The 21,478-nt window shown below is 32.2% G+C and overlaps 2 protein-coding genes across 3 annotated transcripts; one reads left to right on the top strand and one right to left on the bottom strand.

Moving 5' to 3' along the window:
- The first annotated feature begins 7,482 nt into the window (after positions 1–7,482).
- Positions 7,483–10,423, top strand: LOC133781368 (RGS1-HXK1-interacting protein 1). The gene is made up of 8 exons (XM_062220341.1): positions 7,483–7,710; positions 7,812–7,878; positions 7,960–8,037; positions 9,257–9,309; positions 9,634–9,770; positions 9,859–9,923; positions 10,021–10,079; positions 10,172–10,423. The coding sequence occupies exons 1-8, from the start codon at positions 7,522–7,524 to the stop codon at positions 10,259–10,261; spliced, it is 738 nt and encodes a 245-aa protein (XP_062076325.1). The 5' UTR covers positions 7,483–7,521; the 3' UTR covers positions 10,262–10,423.
- A 475-nt stretch (positions 10,424–10,898) lies between these two features.
- On the bottom strand, positions 10,899–21,471 carry LOC133781367 (nuclear pore complex protein NUP214). Of its 2 annotated transcripts, XM_062220339.1 has the most exons (17): positions 21,208–21,471; positions 20,914–21,131; positions 20,638–20,806; positions 20,090–20,236; positions 19,150–19,274; positions 18,670–18,782; positions 17,992–18,131; positions 17,686–17,851; positions 16,258–17,536; positions 15,600–15,752; positions 15,362–15,419; positions 14,842–14,975; positions 14,630–14,754; positions 14,076–14,418; positions 13,520–13,694; positions 11,419–13,422; positions 10,899–11,296 (listed from the first exon to the last, which is right to left on the bottom strand). In XM_062220339.1, the coding sequence occupies exons 1-17, from the start codon at positions 21,416–21,418 to the stop codon at positions 11,181–11,183; spliced, it is 5,676 nt and encodes a 1,891-aa protein (XP_062076323.1). In that variant the 5' UTR covers positions 21,419–21,471; the 3' UTR covers positions 10,899–11,180. The 2 variants fall into 2 exon arrangements, with proteins under 2 accessions (XP_062076323.1, XP_062076324.1); XM_062220340.1 differs by lacking the exons at positions 19,150–19,274; positions 20,638–20,806; positions 20,914–21,131; positions 21,208–21,471 and having other exon boundaries at positions 20,090–20,228.
- Between the last annotated feature and the right edge of the window lie 7 nt (positions 21,472–21,478).

Genomic DNA, 21,478 nt, shown 5'->3' with positions numbered 1-21,478 from the left:
ATTGAAAATTATTAATTAATATTAATATATTGAAAATAATATTAGTAATTTAATCAAAATTATTATTTTAAAAATACTTTTACCGGCGCAAAATTACGTCGGCAAAAAGTTTCAATCTTAACTTCACATATACACCTCTACCGGCGCAAAAATGCGCCACTAAAAAAGTCAACTTTTGCCGGCGCATTATTGCGCCGCTAAAAGTGTTTTCCACAATATCGTGACAAAAAATTTTACCGGCGTATTTTTTCGTCGCCAAAAAAGACCATTGTCGACGCATTAGATTTGCGTCGGAAAAAGTGAAATTAGCGACGGAGATACGACGCGATTCTTTGCCGACGCAAAACCATACTTTTGCCGGTGCAAATTTGCGCCGGCAAAAGTTCCCTTTTTTGTAGTGTATATATATTGATTGTTTCTACCGTGGGCGTTTTTTTTAACTGACATGCGAATACCATCTTCTCCTCGAAAAAAAAATTAGCTGTCTCTAATTTCCTGTGCCTTTTATGTTCCACCAATTATTTTAAGACACCTCATTTATTTATTTAATATATATTTAAATTATTTACAACTTTTTCTTTTTCTAATTATATTAACACTATGAATAGATGATGTGTCTTAAAATAATTGGTGGGACATGAAGATAATAGAAAATCGGGGACATCAAATTTTTTTCTCTTCACAAAATTGAATTGTTTTTTTTAAATTGTGACAAAAGTTGAAAAAAATAATTTTTTTATATATATGATAAAAGTTAACAAACCAATGAGTCAACAATGATGGTTTGTTAGTAAATAAATCTTTATTAGGCTATATGTACTAATGAGAATTTTCGTAGCTTAAAAGAAAAAAAAAATGTCATAAATACGAAGAGATATATATATATATCTTCATTATTCTTTTTAGTGCTGAAAAAAATGAGAGAGTTATTAATTAATTATGATTTGGTTTTCATATCTGTTCTAAAGCAATTAAAAGCGCACTACAAGAAATTAGATTTTCAGTGACTAGATTTTTAGCGACTAATAAATTAACTTGGTCATTAAAAGTTTGTTTCTGCTATTAATATTTAGTTGTAAATTATTTTGGTGGTGAGACAAAGTCTAATTAGAACCAAAAGAATCAATGACTAATTTTTTAGTCAGTATTTGATGTTTTTAGTGACTAAATTTGTACTTAGTCATTGAAACTTTGGCGCCAAATTAGTACTTCTGGCGGGAGCACTAATTTTAGAGGACTAAAATTATTAGTCGCTAAAGGATCTACATTTGTGACTAATAATTAGTTGGTAAAAGTTTAATGACTAAAATACTTAGTCACAAAAAATATTATACTTACAAGTATTCATGGTTCACATTCACCAACTAAATATTTAGTCACCATAAAATATAACATTAAAAAGTTATGGATTCAAATATTATGTGGCTACAATATTTAGTCATGAAAAATTATATTATTTATGACTAGAAATGTATGAAAAATTTATATATTATATAAATGAGAGCTTCAAGAAGATGATATGACATTCTAAAATTACTCCAAACTATTTTTTCTATTTTCTCATTTAATCTAATTTTTTATTCATTTTTATTAATAATTATTTAAACGTTATTTTTTTAGATATTTAAATAAGATATTTTTTTAATTAAATACCTAATAAACTAACATAAAATAAAATAAAACAAAAACTACATTAAACGTTATTTTTTTAGATATTTAAATAAGATATTTTTTAAATTAAATACCTAAAAACTAACAAAAAATAAAATAATAAAAAAAACTACAAATATATACTATATAATATACTAATAAAATAAAATCTTTGAAGCAATATATAAAATATTATATGGTGTGGTGATATATAGTTCGTTTGGAAAAAAAAATAGACACTCTATTATGTTAATCTATATCTATATATTATGAGTAATGATTGGAACACACTTAAATTGCACACAATTTTTACACACAATGATATGTATTTAATCTCAACCACATAATCAAAAGTGATGTGTTCTCCACTTAAGAATATCTATGGCTAAAATTGAATATACATCATAGTGTGTGCAATTAGAGTGTATATCTAACATTACTCATATATTATATAAGGGAGAGTTTCAATGAGATAATGTGACACTCTAAAATTTTTTCTAAAACACTTTGTCTATTTTATCCTTTAATTTAATTTTATATTCATTTTATAGATTATAATAATCTATATATCTATATATTATATAAATGAGAGCTTCAAAGAGATGATGTGACACTCTAAAATTGTTCTAAAACATTTTATCTATTTTCTCATTTAATCTAATTTAAATTCATTTTATAGATTATAATAATATAGTAATTTAAAAAATTGTAAGTAGTTACATATTTTTAAAATTTAAATAAGATATGTACAAGATATTATTATTAACTATGTTGACGCCATTTTTCGTCAATAGTGAATATAGAGCACGTAAACAATAAATAGTTATAGCCAGAAAAAATACAGTAAAACAAGAAGGATTTTTTACGTGGTTCAGCAGTTAACTCTACCTAGTCCACAAGTCTTTGTTATTAGAACTTTAAGATATTTTTGGGAATTCTTCAGAGATGAATTCTCCAAAGTTTCTCTCAAGATCACAAATTTTTCGTCCTTTACAAAGGCACAGGACTTCTCTATTTATAGAGGAAGTCTCAAGATACTTTCTCACACATCTCTAGGAAGTTATCTTTTACATTAATAAATTTAATGGCTTTAAATGCCTGTAACTCCTATATACAAGGAAACATCCCCTGCAGACCAGGGGCGTATAACTGAATAATAAATATCTCTTTATTATAGGAAATTTACAACAATAAATGTAGACTGCATCTCTCCAAATGACTCATTAAGATGTTCGAAGTTAGTAATCAACATCGCCAGCACTGTACCAGCCCAGATCTCTGATTGACTTTCGAGTTGTAATATTTTCCCCGAGATCATGCAGTTTCGAGGCTCGGAACCCCTAATCCGAAGCCACTCGAGAATAGACGTATTTCGATGTCTGTCTTTCGAGCTTGTAAGGACTTCGAGGTTACCTATCTTCGAAGTTGCCACTTGCTTTGTAGGATCGGCGCCTAGGTTGCAAACACGTCTTCTAGATATCGCGAGCTCACACCTGACAAATCCAACTTTCGAGATCACAATTCAAAGCTCGAAATCTAGGTATAACAAACTATATCTGTTTTACACATTTAAAAAACTAAAATTGCTCCAAAACACTTTATCTATTTTCTCCTTTGATCTAATTTTTTATTCATCTTATAGATTATAATAATATAGTAATTTAAAAAAAATATAAGTAGTTACATCTTTTTAAAAAAAAAATTAAATAAGATATTTACAAGATATTACTATTTACTCTATCTATTTTAATTGTTTAAAAAACTAAAATTACTCCAAAGCACTCTATTTATTTTCTCCTTTAATCTAATTTTTTATTCATTTTATAAATTATAATAATGTAGTAATTTAAAAAAAAAATGTACCATACATGTTTTAAAAATTATGTAGTTACATATTTTTTAAATTTAAATAAGATATTTACAAGATATATTATTTACTCTATCTATTTTACACATTTAAAAAATATAGTAATAAAAAAAAACTTAACTACTAACTACGCCTATATATAAATTAATACATTCAAAGAAATGTATTTTATAAATTAATGAAGTAATGTATTTTACGTAAATATTTTTTTATTTTAGATATATGTGTTTTAAAAATAGCATATATCTATAGATAAAAAAACGTAAATAGCTATTAATTAATACTTAAATATCTAACTTTTAAAAAAAATAAAAAAAAAAAGATAAAAAAATTTAAATTTCAAACCAAAATATATTAACAATTAAAAATATCAATAAATGTACACATCAATATATATACACATGATATTAATTTGATTAAAATTTTATTTAAAGAGCTATTAAAACGTAAAAATTTTCAAATTCAAAACCAAAATATCTTAACAAATAAAAATATCAATACATATAAATATAATATTAATTTGATTAAGAAATTATTTAGCTTCATGACTTGGCTTTCAATTAGTCAAGTGAATAATAATCAATAATTCAAGTTTCAAGGTATTCAATCTCTCTGTCTCACACTCTCTCTCTCTCTATATATATATATATGAATATATGTGTATATATACAAATTATATATCTAAAGTTATTAGTTTATGTATATATATCATATTAGTATATATTATATTGGTTAGTTTGGCCAGGTTATAACATATTTTAAGTAACTTACCATAAATATTGGGTTGCAAGTGCCATAAATGTTACGTAAATATAAGGAGTATATTTATATATATATATAGGGAGTATATGCTATGCGGCTTTGTTTTATATAAATTTACAGGGAGTATATTTATATAAATCTACAGGGAGTATATATATATATATAAATTTATAGGAAATATACTTCTTATAAATCTATATAAATTTATATATATATAAATATACTATCTATACAAACTCCTTATATAAACTTATATAAATTTATACAGGGAGCATATATATATATATAAATTTATAAATATACTCCCTATAAATATACTCTTTATAAATTTATATAAAACAAAAGTGGTATAACATATACTCCTTATATATATAAATTTATAAGGAGTATATGCTATGCGGGCGTTCGGTACGCTTGCATAGTTATGACTTTTGTTTTATTATTATTTTTTGTAAAAAAAAGCTGCCGTAATTATTTTTTATTATTCATTGGAATGAAAAGAATACAACACTAAATTAGGAACATAAAATTCTCAAAAGAAATCAACATAGTTGGCTAATTATCTTTGCCAACTTATCATAAAATATATCAAATAAGGAAAGGTATTCTCTTAACAACAAAATCATGGAATTTCAACAAAATTTACATTAATAATTGAATATATATTTAAAATTATATTTTTTTAAATGGATTTAAAATTGTATTCCAATGTATATATTTCAATATTTTATATTAAAACGAGACCCATTGCTAAAATGATTAAATTTTATCATCAGCACATCTTGACTAATTAGTCAATTGTCTTAAGTTTCATATGTTTTGCAATTTAAAAATTGGTAGGTAACTATTTGGTACCCATTGTTTTTGCAAAGTATCATTTTGGCACCATCTGTTTTCAATAATGTTCATATGGTACCCACTATTTTAAAATCGTACATATTTGGTACCCTTACTCAAATTTAATTAATAAAATTTTACCAATTTAATCAACTATTGTCAATTATGTAAGTTCTAAATTTAAATTTAATTATTTAATTACATATAACTGATGACAGTTTGATCATATTGACAAAATTTTATCTATCAAATCTGAGTCTAGGGTATCAAATATATATAATTTTAAAATACAGAGTACCATATGAGCATTATTAAAAACAGATAGTACAAAAATGATAATTTGCAAAAATATAAGATACCAAATGAGTAAATTCTCTTTAAAAATAACCTATTTTGATGACACATTATTTCAACTTATTTGTTTTTTTCTTTTATAAATACACAATTCTGCTGTTTTTACAAAATCTGAAGAAAAAATATACATGGTAAAATATCAAAAAAAAAAAATTATCATCTTACAATTATGATTTCTACTTTGCCTTTATATTAGCTTAATGAATCCAATCATAAATTATTTCTACTTTTAATTATTTTATTATCTTTCGAATTCTCCTATACACACCTTTTTTTTAAGTAAAATATTGCTGTCATTTTCAAATAAAGAATCGAAACTTGGAAGGATTTTTTGGATTTTACCATAATTTTCTGACAACTTGAATTAATACTATCAAGAATTTTCAGTCCTATTAATAATTAAATAATAATAAAAAAAACTTAGAATTAATACGTAATTACGGCAGCTTTTTAAAACAAAAACAAAAGCCGTAGCTATGCGGGGATTGAGTTTTTTTTTAAACTGTGACAAAATTTGAAGAAATTTTTTTTTTTATATATATATATATATACACGACAAAAGTCAACAAACGGTTTGTTAGTTAAAAAAAATGAATATTTTTTTATATTTTAATTTGTTAAATATAATAAATTAAAATTTTATTAAAATAATAAATTAAAAATTACTATTTTTATTTTACGTGATTATATTTATTTGATAAAATCTACCAAAATTAATCTTTTATTTCATTTGCTCAAAAAAAAAAAAAAATTCAATAAGTTCTATGTTTTTTTAGTTATTTTTAATCCAATATTTAAAAAAAAAAAAAAATCTTATATGGCACTTTTTACTCAAAATTATTTTTAGTTATAATTTTAATTTTAGTTTCAAAAAATAAAATATAATAAATTAATTAAATTATAATAGTCATAATAAAACATAAGTAAAAATATTTTCTATATAAAAAGTGTGTAGATAATGGAAATTTTTTATTTTAACGATTTTTTATTTTTTTCTATTAATTTTAACGGAATATTCTTATATTTAACAGTATATTGTAAATATGACCTAAACTTAAATAAAATTAAATAAATGAATAATTAAACAAATTAAAATATGATATTTTTTTTAGATATTTTACAATGATAATTATTTAAAAATAATAAAAACATATATTTTATAACTTAAATAAAATCTAATTAAACTTAAATTTAATATTATATTAAATATATAATATATAATATTTTTTTATCACTGCCAAATTCAAAAACTAGAACAAACATAAACTTAAACAAACAAAAAATTAATTGAAATATGATATTTTAAAGATATTTTATGATAATTTAAATAATTAAATCATATTTATTTAAAAATAATAAAGACATATATTATTTTTTTATCTTATAAATATAAGTGATAGTTTGTTTTTTTTCATTAAATTCATGACATTGTGAGACACATTAGAAATTAAAAATAGTTGATGCATATATACTATTGTCTACAATCCCATTGCTTATACCATATACTCAAAGACAATAGCATAATACTAAATAAATAAATATATTTTAAATATATATATAATTAGATCGATTCGATTTTATTAGATTTTTACATATATCATCTAACAACCAATTCGATCCAATTTGTATTTTGATCCCATCCAATCATAATTGTATATTTAATTTTCGGCGTTCGATTCTAATTGGATTGGATAATTTATGCACACCTCTTTATGATTTTTTATAGCATAATCCTAAATAAATAAATATTGTTAAAATATATATACAATTGTATCAGTTTAATTTTATTAGATTTTTACATATATCATCTAAAAAAAAACAATTCGATCCAATTTAGATTTTCAAAACCAATCATAATTGTATATTTAATTTTCGGTCTTCAGTTCTAGTTGGAATAGATAATTTTTGCATATCTATTTATGATTTTTTATAGCTTTTATTTATTTATTTTAATTATGATAAATATTGAAATAATTAATGAATTTTAAACAATAATAATAAAATTGTATATTCATATTGGTACAGTCTTAGAGGGAGAGAGAGAAGAAAAAATGGCGACGGAATCGTCCTCAGTAGGCGGCGAAGGTGAATCTGTGGAGAAGAATAATGGTTCAACCACATCAACAATAGCATCAATGGCCGACGATCTACAGCGTACGGTTCTCAGCTCCACCGATTCAGCTATTCGCTCCGCCCGTTCTCTCCAACACAACTCTTCCGCTCATTTCCGCAATCTCCAGGCACCTTACTCTCTCTCAAGTTCTTCTCTTTTTAAAATTTTATTGATTGATAGTGATAATGATATGGTTCGTTTCTTTGTTTGTTTGATCATTGATAGCAGGGATTACTAGTTGATGCCAAATCCCAGTACAGAGCTTATGAAGACACTTTCTTCAATTCAATTGAACGTGTGTTAATGTCCTTACTTGATTGATTCCATTCTTCAATTTCTGGGAACTATGGCTAATTGGGCTTTCTCTTTGTTGCAGAGGAGTTGAAGAGTACTAGGGATCACCCAGCTGCCACTATTGGGGTTGGTGTTGCTGCTGCCCTCTTTCTTCTACCTGGTATATTCTCTTCAAAATTCAATCTTTTGCTTTTCTTGGCTGGAAAGGGAAAAACTACACTTTCACTTATTATGCTCAAGCTCAACTTCTTATGTAATGAATTGCTGGAAAAATTATTAGTCTTTGACTTAACCAAACTAGGCTCCCATCTAACCCTACAATATTTTGGGGACAAAGAAATTATATAAATTGCTTTGTAGATAATCAGGAGGGACTCCAACCTCCAGTGGAAGAAAACCACAAACCACACCCCCAGGAGTTTGATTAACTAGCAACATAAAAAGTGTGGGAAATTTGCCAAATAACCTCATAAAATTTACATTGAGGTACCCCAAGTGTTTCTTAGTGTAAATTTAAGGTCTCTTTAGGATGGCTTAGTGCAATTTCAGAGTGAAAAGGAATTTTTTTTGAAAAATTAGTTTGCTAACAAATATTTTCAGTATAATCAATTTTACAAAACTCTCCATGCCTGAGCATTTGAGCTACCCCTCTTGAGTAGGGTAGCTGAACTTAGATTATAGATTGATGGAAAAACTGTTTTTTAGTATCATATTTAATTCACCTAAATTTTACTACATTTTTTTCTAATTGTCTATTAGTTAACAGTATTGTCCTTTTCTTTGTTTAAGTTTCAATGCATCTAATGCCTATAACGATATACATAAGTCTGAGAGAATTTGCAGGCCAATGATGTGAAATCACTGTTCTTAATTAGTGCATTTTCTTTGTAGATTTGGTTGAGGATGATAGACGCCGAGTTGGTCATTTGCTAACTAAACATTAGGGGTAATTTTGTTAGATTGTTAGCAGTGGTTTGACAGGGTTGTAGTGGTCTTGGTTTTTGTGGAACTAGTTATAGGCATAGGAATCGTCGAGAGAAATGGTTATGGAGACTTTTTTATTGTGTTAGAGATTTTGCTCTTTGGGAGAGAACCAAGCCCTTCAAATTCTTGCTGTTGCTTTGTCTTTCTGTTGTTTGAGATTTGAGTAATAGAAGAGTAGTCCAGCCATTTTCACTTATTGTTGATTTTTTGTCTTGTTTCTTAGATCGATGTGCTAAGCATCATAGCGCTAACTATAAGTTTAACCTTCCATATATGTTTGTTCTGAGTTGGGCTATTAGAGTCTTATCCTTTCCCTGCCTCTGCATTTTTGTTGGCTAAGCTATTGATTCATTTTGGGTTGTACTTAAAAGATTTTTGTTGTCAACACTTGACAGGACCTAGAAGGTTCTTGTTTCGTCATACATTGGGCCGACTGCGAAGTGAGGAGGTAGTTCATTTATGATTTTGAAACCTCATGTTGTTTTTAAGTGAGTGTAAATCCATTTGTAAGTCTATTCACTTTAGAAAAAAGTAGAGAAATTTGCATATTGAAACAATTATGGAAAGCTAAGAAATGAAATTATCATTGAAAATTGGTGGTTTGTTGGGGTTTCACAAGATCAATGAAACAGCTAATGTTTTAAATACTCTAGTTCATAGGAACCAAACTTGACTAATTTTCACATGCTTGTTATGTGATAAATGTTACATTCTTACATCTTCATTAATAAATCTTCAACTTTGCTCTCATTCCCACACAAATTTAATTCAGGCAAAATTTGTTAGAGCGGAGAAGAATGTGAAGGAGCTAAGCCTTTCAGTCGATGTGATGAAAAATGAAAGTAGGAAACTACTTGAGCGGGCGGCTCTTGCTGAAAAGGACATGAAATATGGCTACACCGAGCTTACGTAGATTTGACTCAAGAACTCTTACAACTCTTATATCTATCCTATTGTAAGATTTATTATATCTGATTAATCCTTGTTATTAATGTAGGAAAACTGGAAATCATATTCACCGTCTTGCAAAATCTGTTTACAAAGTTGAGACTCAAGCTGCAGGTATAGTAATGTATCCGAATATGTCACTCTGTGGTATTGTGATTTTTGCTTGCACTATAGTGATCCACCTGATGTAACCATGTTAACTTTTCCACAGATTTAATGGATGGCCTGCGGGAAACCCCTGGTAGGGAGGCTTTAAGACTTCGAGCAGAGGCAAGTCGAGCTTTATCTTCGTTTTCCTTCTAGTTGTGAATGAGTTTGTAAGTTTGGTCTAACTCTTTCTATGTTTCTTTTTTTTTAATCAGGTTGCGTCTATGTTATCGCATTTAAGAAGGCAGAGGACCGATCTAAACAAACGGATCATGAAGATTTCTGAGTTGGGAGTTTCAGTGTGATGAGAAAAAAGAAAAGAAAAAAGTGGTAGGGTGGTGCTCATTCTTGACCCTTTTCTCAAATCTGTGTTGGTTTTGTTTGGTAACAGTGTTTTTGTATGAGAAAACCAAAACAATTTTTATAAAGCAAGAATGGAATAATATTTCAGCTAACATTTATGCCAATTAATTATGTTATTATGACAAATTTTATACACCAACTGCTGTATGGGTATTATGACTGATATGTTCTCAAGACCATTATTTTCATGGTTAAGCGTAAAATAGTATATGAAACAAAATAATGCAAATTATTGTATTAAAAGAATTTTATAGAGAAGTTACTCATATTTTTTTGTGACAGATGAAAGAACAGTATAACCTACATTACTGATTCAAAGTAATAATATCAATGGAAAGCCAAATAAACTATGATTATTAGGACGAATATGAGGCAATTGCAAGAAAACCACACCAAGGTTTGGTTTGGCATTTCAGGCATAGAGAGCAAAACTTTTATTTTTGAAGTTGCGATATATTATTTATCTTGATAAGGTCCTTGTTCATCCAAACTTAAATCAATTTAGTAACTTGTACTATTGAACATAAAAATTTATCAAAAACCATGCAAAGCAATGAATTTGATGCCAGAAAGAGAAACTCTACGAAGTGTGCTTTTATTTTACGATTAAAAACTACCAACATCAGTTTGGAAATTCTTATAATTATCCATTTAGAGAATAAAGAAGAAATAAAAAGCCCTGGAAATTGGGGAGAGATCACCATATATATTACATTAAACAAAATTCAATCCAAATATGATTGTTATGAACTTGCTAACAATTTACTTTCTCATTTTGTGTGAAATGCCCAAAATTCAATTGAAATAGCAATTTATTTTCTCATTTGTGTGAAATGCTCAAAATTCAATTGAAATAGCAATTTATTTTCTCATTTGTGTGAAAAGCTCAGGGGGTTTTCCACTAGCTGCTGCATTGCTACCAAAAGCTGAAAAGCCACCACTTCCTTGTTTGTTGCCGAAAGCTCCAAATCCACCACCTAACACATCATTTGTACCATAGAATATCAGCAAAAATCAGTAATAATATGAAAAAACAATGAGGCTGAAGTAAACGTATAGGAAAAAACAATGAAAAAACAAACCGGTATAGGAAACTTACCGCTTGGAGGTGCTCCTCCAAAACCAACACTTGGCGAAGCTGCTGGAGCAAATCCCCTACCAGCAGAAGCTGCCGCAGCAAATCCACCACCTCCAGAAGCTGCTGCATTACCAAATCCACTAGCACCTGCAGCCAAGCTAGAAAACCCGCTACCACTTGAAGCCATACTAGCGAACCCACCAACAGCATTTGAGAAACCACCAGAAGAACCGGAAGCTGCTGCAAATCCACTGCCGAAACCACTTGGGGATCCAAAACCAGTTCCTGGTAAACCAGTGCCAATCTGTCTTGACTGCCCAAAAGAGCCAAGAACTGATCCCAATGCTTGCTGCCCTTGTCCGATTTGAGATGCCTGCCCAAAGCCACTTGCGGGAGCTTGAGCAGTTGTCCCATTGCCAAATCCACCAGAGAATGCACCTGAGTTTGCAGGCGGAGATGCTTGTGTAGGTTGTGGAGATTGAAAGCTAAATGATGCAGGCCGAAAAAGCTCTCCACTAGGAACACTCATGGAGAAAGGAGAACTTGCAACATTTGCTGTTGGGTTACCGAATGAAGCACCAAATGGATTAGGTTTAGGAGCGGAGGGATTGGGAGAAGAGCCAAGACCAAAACCACCAAGGCTTCCCAAACTAAGTTGAGCAGCGTTACTCAACTCTGGAGCTTCCTCGTCCATGTCATCTTCATTATCATTACCATTTCCAGTGCTAACAACCCCAGACGTTGGAGTTTGTGCTTGGAACATAGCAGGTAGAGAAGCCGGCTGTTCTGCCACGTTCTTCAATGCCATATTAGGTGCGGGACTAGCAGCACTATTGAAACTTGGTTGGCTCGCAGATGCCAGTGCTGGTGCTGGTGTCAATGCCATTGTAGTTTCAATTTTAGGAGTGGCTGTGGCTGGTGCTGGTGCCATCGCAGTTTCAATTTTAGGAGTGGCTGTGGCTGATGCTGCTGTATTTTCAACTCTAGGGGTGGTTGATGCTAAAGGTGTAATATTCAAATCAAATTGACCTTTGGAAGGGCCAGGCAGGATGGCTGGTACTTGGTTAGATGACACTGAAGGTTTAGGCTTTGTGTCTAGCTCACCATGCGGCACAGCCGATGCTTGAGTAGGAGTGTCAGTATCTGCTTTTGAAGAACTCTTCAGTTCTGTCTTGGGAGTCTCTGAATTCAAGGATATGGTTGGTGGTGTGAAAGATGGGGGTGTCGGTGACTTGGGAGCCTCAAAAGAACCTGAAGGTAGAACTGGAGAAGGAAAAGCTAATGTCGAAGATGTTGAACTAGCTTGACTTGCATTTGCATTGCTATTCGAATTGGTCCAAGATTTGCTGATAGAAAATGGTGAAGTTTGATCAGTTGAGGATGTAAGAGATAATGAAGACGGGGGAGCTGAAGATGTTGAAAACGAGGAAGACATAGGAGCTGAAAGTGATACTGAGGATGTCAGAGGAGAGAGAACTTTTTCACTAGGTTGACTTCTGCCTAGTGCAGAATCAGGCTGTACAACTGTTTTTGGTAAACTCTGTACTCCTGGAAAAGATGCACGAGAGAATGGAGAATCAAGCTTCCCCTTGGAATCAGAAAACAAACTAATGGTTGAAGGTGAATTCTTTGCACTGTCTACCATCAAACTAGATGCAGTCTCTTTACTAGAATTTTCTTCGGTAGTTTTCTTTACAAACATGGGGGATTGACTGGGGAACATTGCAGGCACTGATGGTTTTGGATTCTGGTCGGTGTCAGATTTCATAAAGGTTTTGTTCTCCTTCACTGCGACTGCATCAGACTTCTCAAAAATACTTATGCCACTACCTAGTTTTTCAGCAGTTTTATTGCTAGAATCTCTCATGAACTGTTGGCCTGCTACAGAACCCGATTGAGATGCTGACGACATAAGGTTTCTTTGCAATGTAGGAGACTTCATCCCTGAAAAGTTCAACTGCAGACGATCACTTGCAAATGGAGTTTCTTGATCAGCCTGTTTCACAGGTTCACCTAGATTTCCAGCTGGTTATATTCATGGAAAAGCAATAATCAGCCAACCTTTTCAGGCAACAAAATCAGTAAAATTCGATTCTATAATTTGCACTTTCTCATGGCTCACCTCTGTTTTGCGACAGAGAGAAAGTTGAAGAAGCATGATCCCTTGAGCGAGCTACTGCTGTTCTCTCTAGCATGCGAGAATTAAATATTTGTTTATCTGTAGGCACACTTGGCTTGCTTTCTTGCAAAAGAAGTCTCTTTACAGTTGTTTTTGGAGGGTCAAAACTGGCCCAACTCTGATCAAGATCAAAGAAAAAAAGAAATATTACCATAAGCAAATAATTTATTAAACCTTACTTATTCTTTAACAGACAGTATCTTTTCAGAGACCCTCTGGGTAGTACAATTCTACCCAGAGGTGATTCTCACCCCCCTAACTAATGTGAATCATTCAGGTGCAGCAACAATGACTTGGATCATATATTTGGAGACATTAAATTACTTGGACAATTTAAAATGAAATATTAAGGTAGATACAATGTATAAAAAGCTGGATATAATGGCCAAATTCTGCCTTTGAAACTGAAAATAGATACTCCTATATGAGTTCATGCCGGAGGAAGATCATAATTCTACGGGGGAAACAAAAATGCAGTAACAGTTATTAGAAACATTACCCGGTCCAGAGAGTCTCTTCTCCTCCTTGCAGTCTCCTGTCCATAACTCTTCAAGGCGCTTGATTTTCCCTTTGACTTGACTTTAGCAGCAGTAGAACCAGAAAGTAAGACTTTACTATTTGAATGGATACTACTAGCTTTTGTGGCACTCGGAGAACTGAAGGAGGCATCATAAGGAATCCCTATGGATTCAAACAACTCTTTTTTGACATTCTTTTGCTTTGACGAAGGTGATTCTATATTCAAAGTTGCCATTTGTTTTGAAAGACACTCGGAAAGTTTCTCTGCAGCAGCTAACTGTGAGCTCATTGTGTTATGTAAAATATGGTAGGATTGAACCTGTCTGCAAAGATATAACGTTGAGAAAAATTAAAATACCAGCTAGTTTCTCCTCAATGAGTTAAAGTGAAAATTAGTGGCAATTGGTACCCAAAAACTAAACTATACCACAATAAATCAAAAGGAAAAAAATATACCACAATGAATCAAAAGGAAAACTTTGCTTAAATGACATGAAGGTATTTCAAGAGATAATACATCTCAGTCTAACATACCTTGAAGGTCCATATCTGCTCTGAGTAGATCTCTTACCCACGTGAACTCCACCATTTTCCCCAAATTTGTTTAGTTCAATGTTATTAAAATGCTTTTCCAGTTCAATCAACTGATTAGTCAATTCCTAAAACACAATCACAAAAGAATAACATAATTTAGTCAAATATTAGGTTAAACTAACACATTGCCAGTAACAAAGATCATGAACTACCTCATTCAATTTTAGTATATGACGCCGCTTTAGCTCAAGTTCGGAACTCAATTTTTGACGATTCCAAAGGTCCCAATATTGGCTATCAGATGCTTGTTTGACAATGCCCTCCATATATACCTTCCTTGCCAACACTAGATCAGTTAAACCATCATTTGTTTAGTTTGGGCACAAGATCAACATCATTAAAAGATCCCGAAGGGAACAACTATTTTGAGGTTACCAAGTGCATACATCACAGACACATGAGGTTTGTGCACGTGGAGAAAGAGAAACTTAATTTCATGGTATGTTTGCAACTAAAGTAAAGTAAACTGGCATCTACTAGTCAATGATTCTTCAACATCACATTCATGGATCTGTGTATATTTGAAACACAAATAACTGTTGAGATTTGCAATCAATCAATCTAACCACAGAGACCACAGCATTCATCATATCATATACATGGTTTTTGAAACAACAGAAGATGAATAAGCACTAAGTTTGCGCCATGTTACATTTGCAGATAGAGAAATACCTTGTACTGTTTTATCAAGAAGATTCTGCACCTCTCCAACTCGCTCATCCATAATGCTCTGCAAAGCCAAAGACAACTTATATTAAATAGCAAATTTCTCAAAAATAATTCAGCCATAAAATAATTCTAGACACCTTATCAGAGAAAATTACAGAACAAGTATCAATTAGCAAGCAAATTGAGAAACATGAATTTACTGCAGAAAATAACTAACTGTGAATTCAGCACAAGGCATCACCTTCCACAAACTACATTTGTCGGACAAAGTCTGTATTCCTTGCTCCAGTGCCTCAACTGAACTCTTATGTGAAACTGTACAGGCATCTATGAAACCACCTGGTTGCTCTATAGATTGTAGAAGCATATCTAACTCTTTGGTCATATCTTTAATCTGAATGGAAGAGTAATAAACAGTATGAGGCAAAAAGAAAGAAAAGTTTCACCCTATAGAACAAAGAGCATAACAAAGAAAGAAAATATGAAATGGAACAATTACCAGATCAATCTTGATGCTAGGAAAGAATGAGTGAAAACATTTTGTTTACAGTTGCCCAAATTATATCTTTTGAAAGCCAAAAATTCCAATCAGTTATTTTCAAAATAAATCAGATTTGTAAAAGCTACAAGTAGGGGGAAAAACATTCTAACAGCTGACAGCAACCTTTGATAGATATCTTAAAATCCAATAAAACCTATCCTAAGGCCAACTTCTGTTTTTTGCTTTGACTTTATTTTTTGAAAAACAAATAAATAAAAGAAAGAAAAACAGTATGATGCAAGTTTAATAAACTAGAAACAAGCATAATAAAGAATCAAAAGAAAAGAACAGCCAAGAAATATCAAATCATGTCCAGGAAACATGTGAGAGGAAAATTATCATAAGACATGTTCATTACATTGCCAAATTGTTTTGAAAAATTTGGTTCAGAATTCAGCATTCCCGACTGGTGCAGATTTCTATAATTCTCCTTGGTTGGAAGATGCTTGTGGTTGGCAGAGTCAGAATGTATGGCCTTTTCCTGTGATGAGACATGTGACCCACGAATGGAAGGTAATGACTCAATATTACCAGGGGTTGTTATAGGTCTCTGTCCCGAACTCTGAAACAGCCTATCCGAAGTACTATATGATGTAGAAGTACCCACAGGTTCCTTCAAATGGACATGTTTTCCAGGAATGTTTATTGCAATATTTTTAGCATTAAGACCAGCATTTTCAGAACCATCACTTTCAATATAGCTTGAAGGTACAACTAGAGAACTCGCATCAGTTTCCTTGGGAGAGATGGATTTTACACTTGGCAATGATTGAGATGAAGTTCTCAACAAACCAGCATTTATGGGTGACCCCTTGACCATCTCAACACTAGTGTGTAATTCCTTCCGATTTAACTGGACAGCAGAGTCGGCTAACATTTTTCCAGAAACTGAAATACCACCAGGGCCAAACCTTGAAAATGATTGAGTAGCTGTTTGAGCAGCACTAGATCCAAACCCTGCAAATGCTTGAGTAGAAGTTTGAGTAGCACCAGCTCCAAACGCTGTAATTGCTTGAGTGGATGTTTGAGCAGCACCAGATCCAAACCCTGCAAATCCCTGTAAGGATGTTTGAGCAGCGCCAGATCCGAACCCTGCAAAACCCTGTGTAGATGTTTGAGCAGCGCCAGATCCGAACCCTGCAAAGCCCTGTGTAGATGTTTGAGCAACGCCAGATCCAAACCCTGCAAATCCCTGCGTAGATGTTTGAGCAGCACCCGATGCAAATCCCTGAGTAGATGTTTGCGCAGCACTAGATCCAAACCCTGCAAGTGCCTGAGTAGAAGTCTGAGCAGCATTATATTCAAACCCTGAAAATGCTTCAGCCCCTGTCATGCTAAAACCCTTGACCAAAGGATGGGGGGTTTCCTGGGATATTTCATCAGCAGCAATAGTGATTGATGATTCGGTAACATCAGGAGGCTTCGTGTTAGTTTTGTTAAGAACCTCACTGTATTTTTCTTTATCAAGTTCCTTTTTATCAACATCCTGCAATTGAAGATTTATAGGGACCTTCCCTAACTGTTCTTCCAGTTTGATAGAAGGTTCTGATACTTCATCCTCTACAGGTACTGCACCACTAGCTTCCCCTTCTTCATCAGAAAGGGGAACCTCAGGTTGAGCTGCATTAGCATTGACACTGTAGGAAAAGAAAAATCATTGTCTAACATAACATAAATATAGACATGCAGAAAATGCTGCTCAATCACCACCAAAAACCAACTTAGGTACCACCTATGACATCCATTGTGAACTACAAGGTAGAAGGAAGAAAAACATAGAAAGTACCTAGCAACATGAAACATAACAAGTTTTCCCTCTAGTGTAAGACACAGCAGAATGCAATAAGGCAACAGTTCTCTCTGTTCCTCAGCTCCAAGTTGAACTTTAACTTTTCCGTAGCATGAAACTTTATCAGTGCAAAGTCCCAGTATCAAATTATCATCATCGTTTTCTGAAACATAGTCCATTAATGAGCCTAGATTAAATATCATTAACCAAATTCAGAGCATAACAGGAAACAAAGCACTTAAAGGAAAAGAAAAAAATGAAATGGTTCCTTCTTGCTACAGCTAGTCTAGATTAAATTAATACCTTGAAGCCCAATCTTTGGTAGCATGTTATCTCGTTGGATATCAACATTAGCGATGTCATTCTTTTCCTCTCCTAGTGACCAACCAAGATACACTACATGTTGATCTGTATTCTTCTTGTTAGCAGCTATTGCAAATTCCCTGTGATCACATTAGAAGAGAAAAGGAAAAGAAATGTAAACAGCTACAACCTTCTATGCATGATGAATATATAATCTAGAAAATTAATATATTAAAAACAATATAGATACTATTTATCAAAAGTAACAGCTCTACAGGCATTTAGACAAATCCTGTGATGTGTGCGGAAAACAATACTGCAAAAATTTCCCTTAATAGATCAAATACTCAAACTTCCACTCAATTTCTATTTTTCTCCTCATTGCCCTTACCATGTCACTTTGTGATCTACTAACTACCAGAAGTAGATAAAAAATAAGTATAACAAGGAAAGAAGATAAGATATCATCAAAGACAACACATAAAGTAAAATGCGACAAAAACATAACAAAAACAAAACACCAGAAAATAAAGTGCTTGTCATCTGACTTTGTTCTAGTTTCTTATTCTCGTGTGCATCTCCCGACCCACCAACTAACAATGAAAAAAAATTATCACTCAAGTTCTTACAAACGCCAAAGGTACAGCTACCACAGAAATTTGAATGAAAAGCACATACCACTGCTCCAAATAGCTCATTAATAAATAAGGTCCGCTTCCAAATGGCAGAATGTCATCAACAACACCCGAAAACAAATCATAGAAAGATATGGCAACTGACTTGCTGGAGGCCTGCAAAAAAAGTTCCACAAAATTAAAATAAACATGATAACAAGACACACTTCAGTAGTTCAGTGCTACTTTTAAGAATACAGGGTGTAAAGGTATTGGCAGTTGCCAAAACAAATCTGCAGTTCCTACAATTACAATTCTAACAAAACTTAGACGTATATGAAAAAAGATTCTCCAGGGAGTCTGACGCCCTAGAGTACTTTCAAGCCAAGAGTTTTACGATTTTCAGAAAAGGATGTCCATGATTACCAGTGGACTAGCACGTGACCATATAATAGCCCATGTCAAATTTTGAAGGCTTGTGTATACACATCAGAAATTTGCTAAAATTTACCAAACAAAATCTGAATTGCTAAAGCATACATACATCAGAAATTTTCCCTCCCTTGCTTTTAATAACTTGTACATAGTAATTTTCTTCACTTCCATCTTCCGCCAGTTGAAAGCATCCTAATATGATGCTATCTGGACGAACCCACCTGATAGAATCCACTGATGATTACAGAAATATTTCAGTGTCATAGGCGCCTTCCCCTTTATATCTTGAAAACAATTTAACAACCGTATGCTATACATCAATAGTGTAACAAATATAACAACTAACTAGAGTTATACAGCTGAAAATCATAAAATAATTATGATTTAACATAGACAGGAAATTAATGATTGCGCTTAATAAAATTTGACAAAATATTAGTATAGATCAAACTTGTTCAAACAAGTGAGAATACTAAAATGTTGAGGAACCATATAAAATACAATTAGAAAACAATCAACTCCACTCATTTCATATCATTTTCCCAACTACAGGTTCTTAAGCTTATATCAAAATCAAATATCCTTAATATACTCAAAGTATTACAAAAGTGCATATGCTATACAAAATCTATTGAAAGACACACTGAAAATCGGTCATTTTTCATGACTCGAGTCATGCATATTCTTTATCAGGAATAACTACTTTTTAATTGGAAACATGTCAAAAATTAATCTCATACAAGACATTTATCAAACAAAAGGAATAAAACATTTTAGGAACCATAACCCATGGTGAAATTCTAAGAGTTAGATTCCCCCTCCTAGTACGTTCAACTCATCTCCAGAAGTTTAATATCATCATCCACATAAACTCTTTCTAACAATATACCAAGAAAACTCACAAAATAAAATAAAGCAGTAGTTCTGTCAAGTGACTGATTGAAAAAAGAGGAAAATTATGGCACAATCAATAATAAAGGAAACCACTTTTGAATGCATATCAATGATCACATATGAAAGTTAAATACAAAGAAAAAATAAATATGCACCTTTCACATTGCAATCCGCATCAGAGTCACCAATCCAAGACTTGAATGGAAGTACCACGTGTGATTTTTCCTTAAACTTAGATGACAAGATGTTAAGCATATCCTTTCTTGCCAAAGCAATATAATTTCCTTTCGCATTCCACTCAACTACGGGCAAACATATATTAGAGCTAGCATTAGAAAACCTCTGTAAGGAATAAATAAGGAGTAAACATATATTACAACAATTTTTTTTTAATTGTAAATTCAAACTTCCAGTCAGAACAGCTACTTCTCAATTCATATCAGTGTTAGTTTTCTCGCTATACTAATTTTTTCTGCAAATTTGGATATCCCAGCTATGCCCACTGATAAATAACATATCATAGAGATAATATTCTACACTTAGATTCTGACTATGCATAGAGGTCCCAAATATGAGTTCCAGAAGATAATGAACCATTCATATCAAACAATGAATAAAAAAAAATAGCTTGATAATAATATAAGCTTCCAAGTCTCTTTGGTCAGCATATATAAGTAAGAAAGAGTAAGAAAGTAAAATGTACCAGCATCAACGTCGTCCATGACATGTTTAATGGGACCATCAAGAGTTCCTCGATAGAGACTCCCAGTATTTGAAAGAACCAGATAAGAATTCTCAGATTTTTTTCTCCACCGCAAGTCTTTAACGTAGCTTGACTCGTCCACCGAGCACGAGAAAGCTGGTATTGGTTCCTGCAAAAAAAAATATATAAATAAAGCAACAGAAGAATAAAAAATTCATACACAGAGAACAATATATCTAATATCTATAAGAGCTTCAATATCTGAAGCTTGCAAACCTTAACGGCAATAAGCAAATCGACGGAGAAAAAATGAATGTCAGCCCCAACAGTAGCGGCAAGAGTGGACTCGTCGTGAGAAAGCGCCAAAATACGAACTTCTCCAAGAGGAACATCCACAAGGCTGGACTGCTGAATAGAAGAAGAAGCAGCAGTTCCCTTTTCCTTAATTTCAAGGGCGAGAGCTATAACATCCTTGGTCCTTGCAACGCAAAACCCTAAAAAAACCAAAATTGAATGATTAGCGAATATAGATGTTGAATTTGGCATTGAGAAAAAGATAGAGATACTAACCAGAAGAGTGAGCGAGGAAGAGGAGGCCGTGGAGCTCGGAGAGGGCGAGGGGTTGGGAAGGAAGGGAATTGAGATCGAAGTTAAAGGGAGGAGGCTTGAGAGGGACGGGTTCTCCAATCCTGTCGAAGAAGTAATCGGTTGTGTGGACTTGGTCTGCTTCGAGCTCTTCGTCTATCTCAATCACCTTCTCCGAAGACGAAGAAGAAGCCATTGTTGCTCGAAAACCCTAACCAGAAGAGAAATGGGGGGTTTAGTAGTTAATCTGGTTTGC

This window comes from Humulus lupulus, chromosome 6, assembly GCF_963169125.1.
Source record: "Humulus lupulus chromosome 6, drHumLupu1.1, whole genome shotgun sequence".
Classification (NCBI taxonomy): Eukaryota; Viridiplantae; Streptophyta; class Magnoliopsida; order Rosales; family Cannabaceae; genus Humulus; species Humulus lupulus.
The sequence above is the reverse complement of the archived record's forward strand: the minus strand, read 5'-3'. Positions and strand labels throughout refer to the sequence as shown.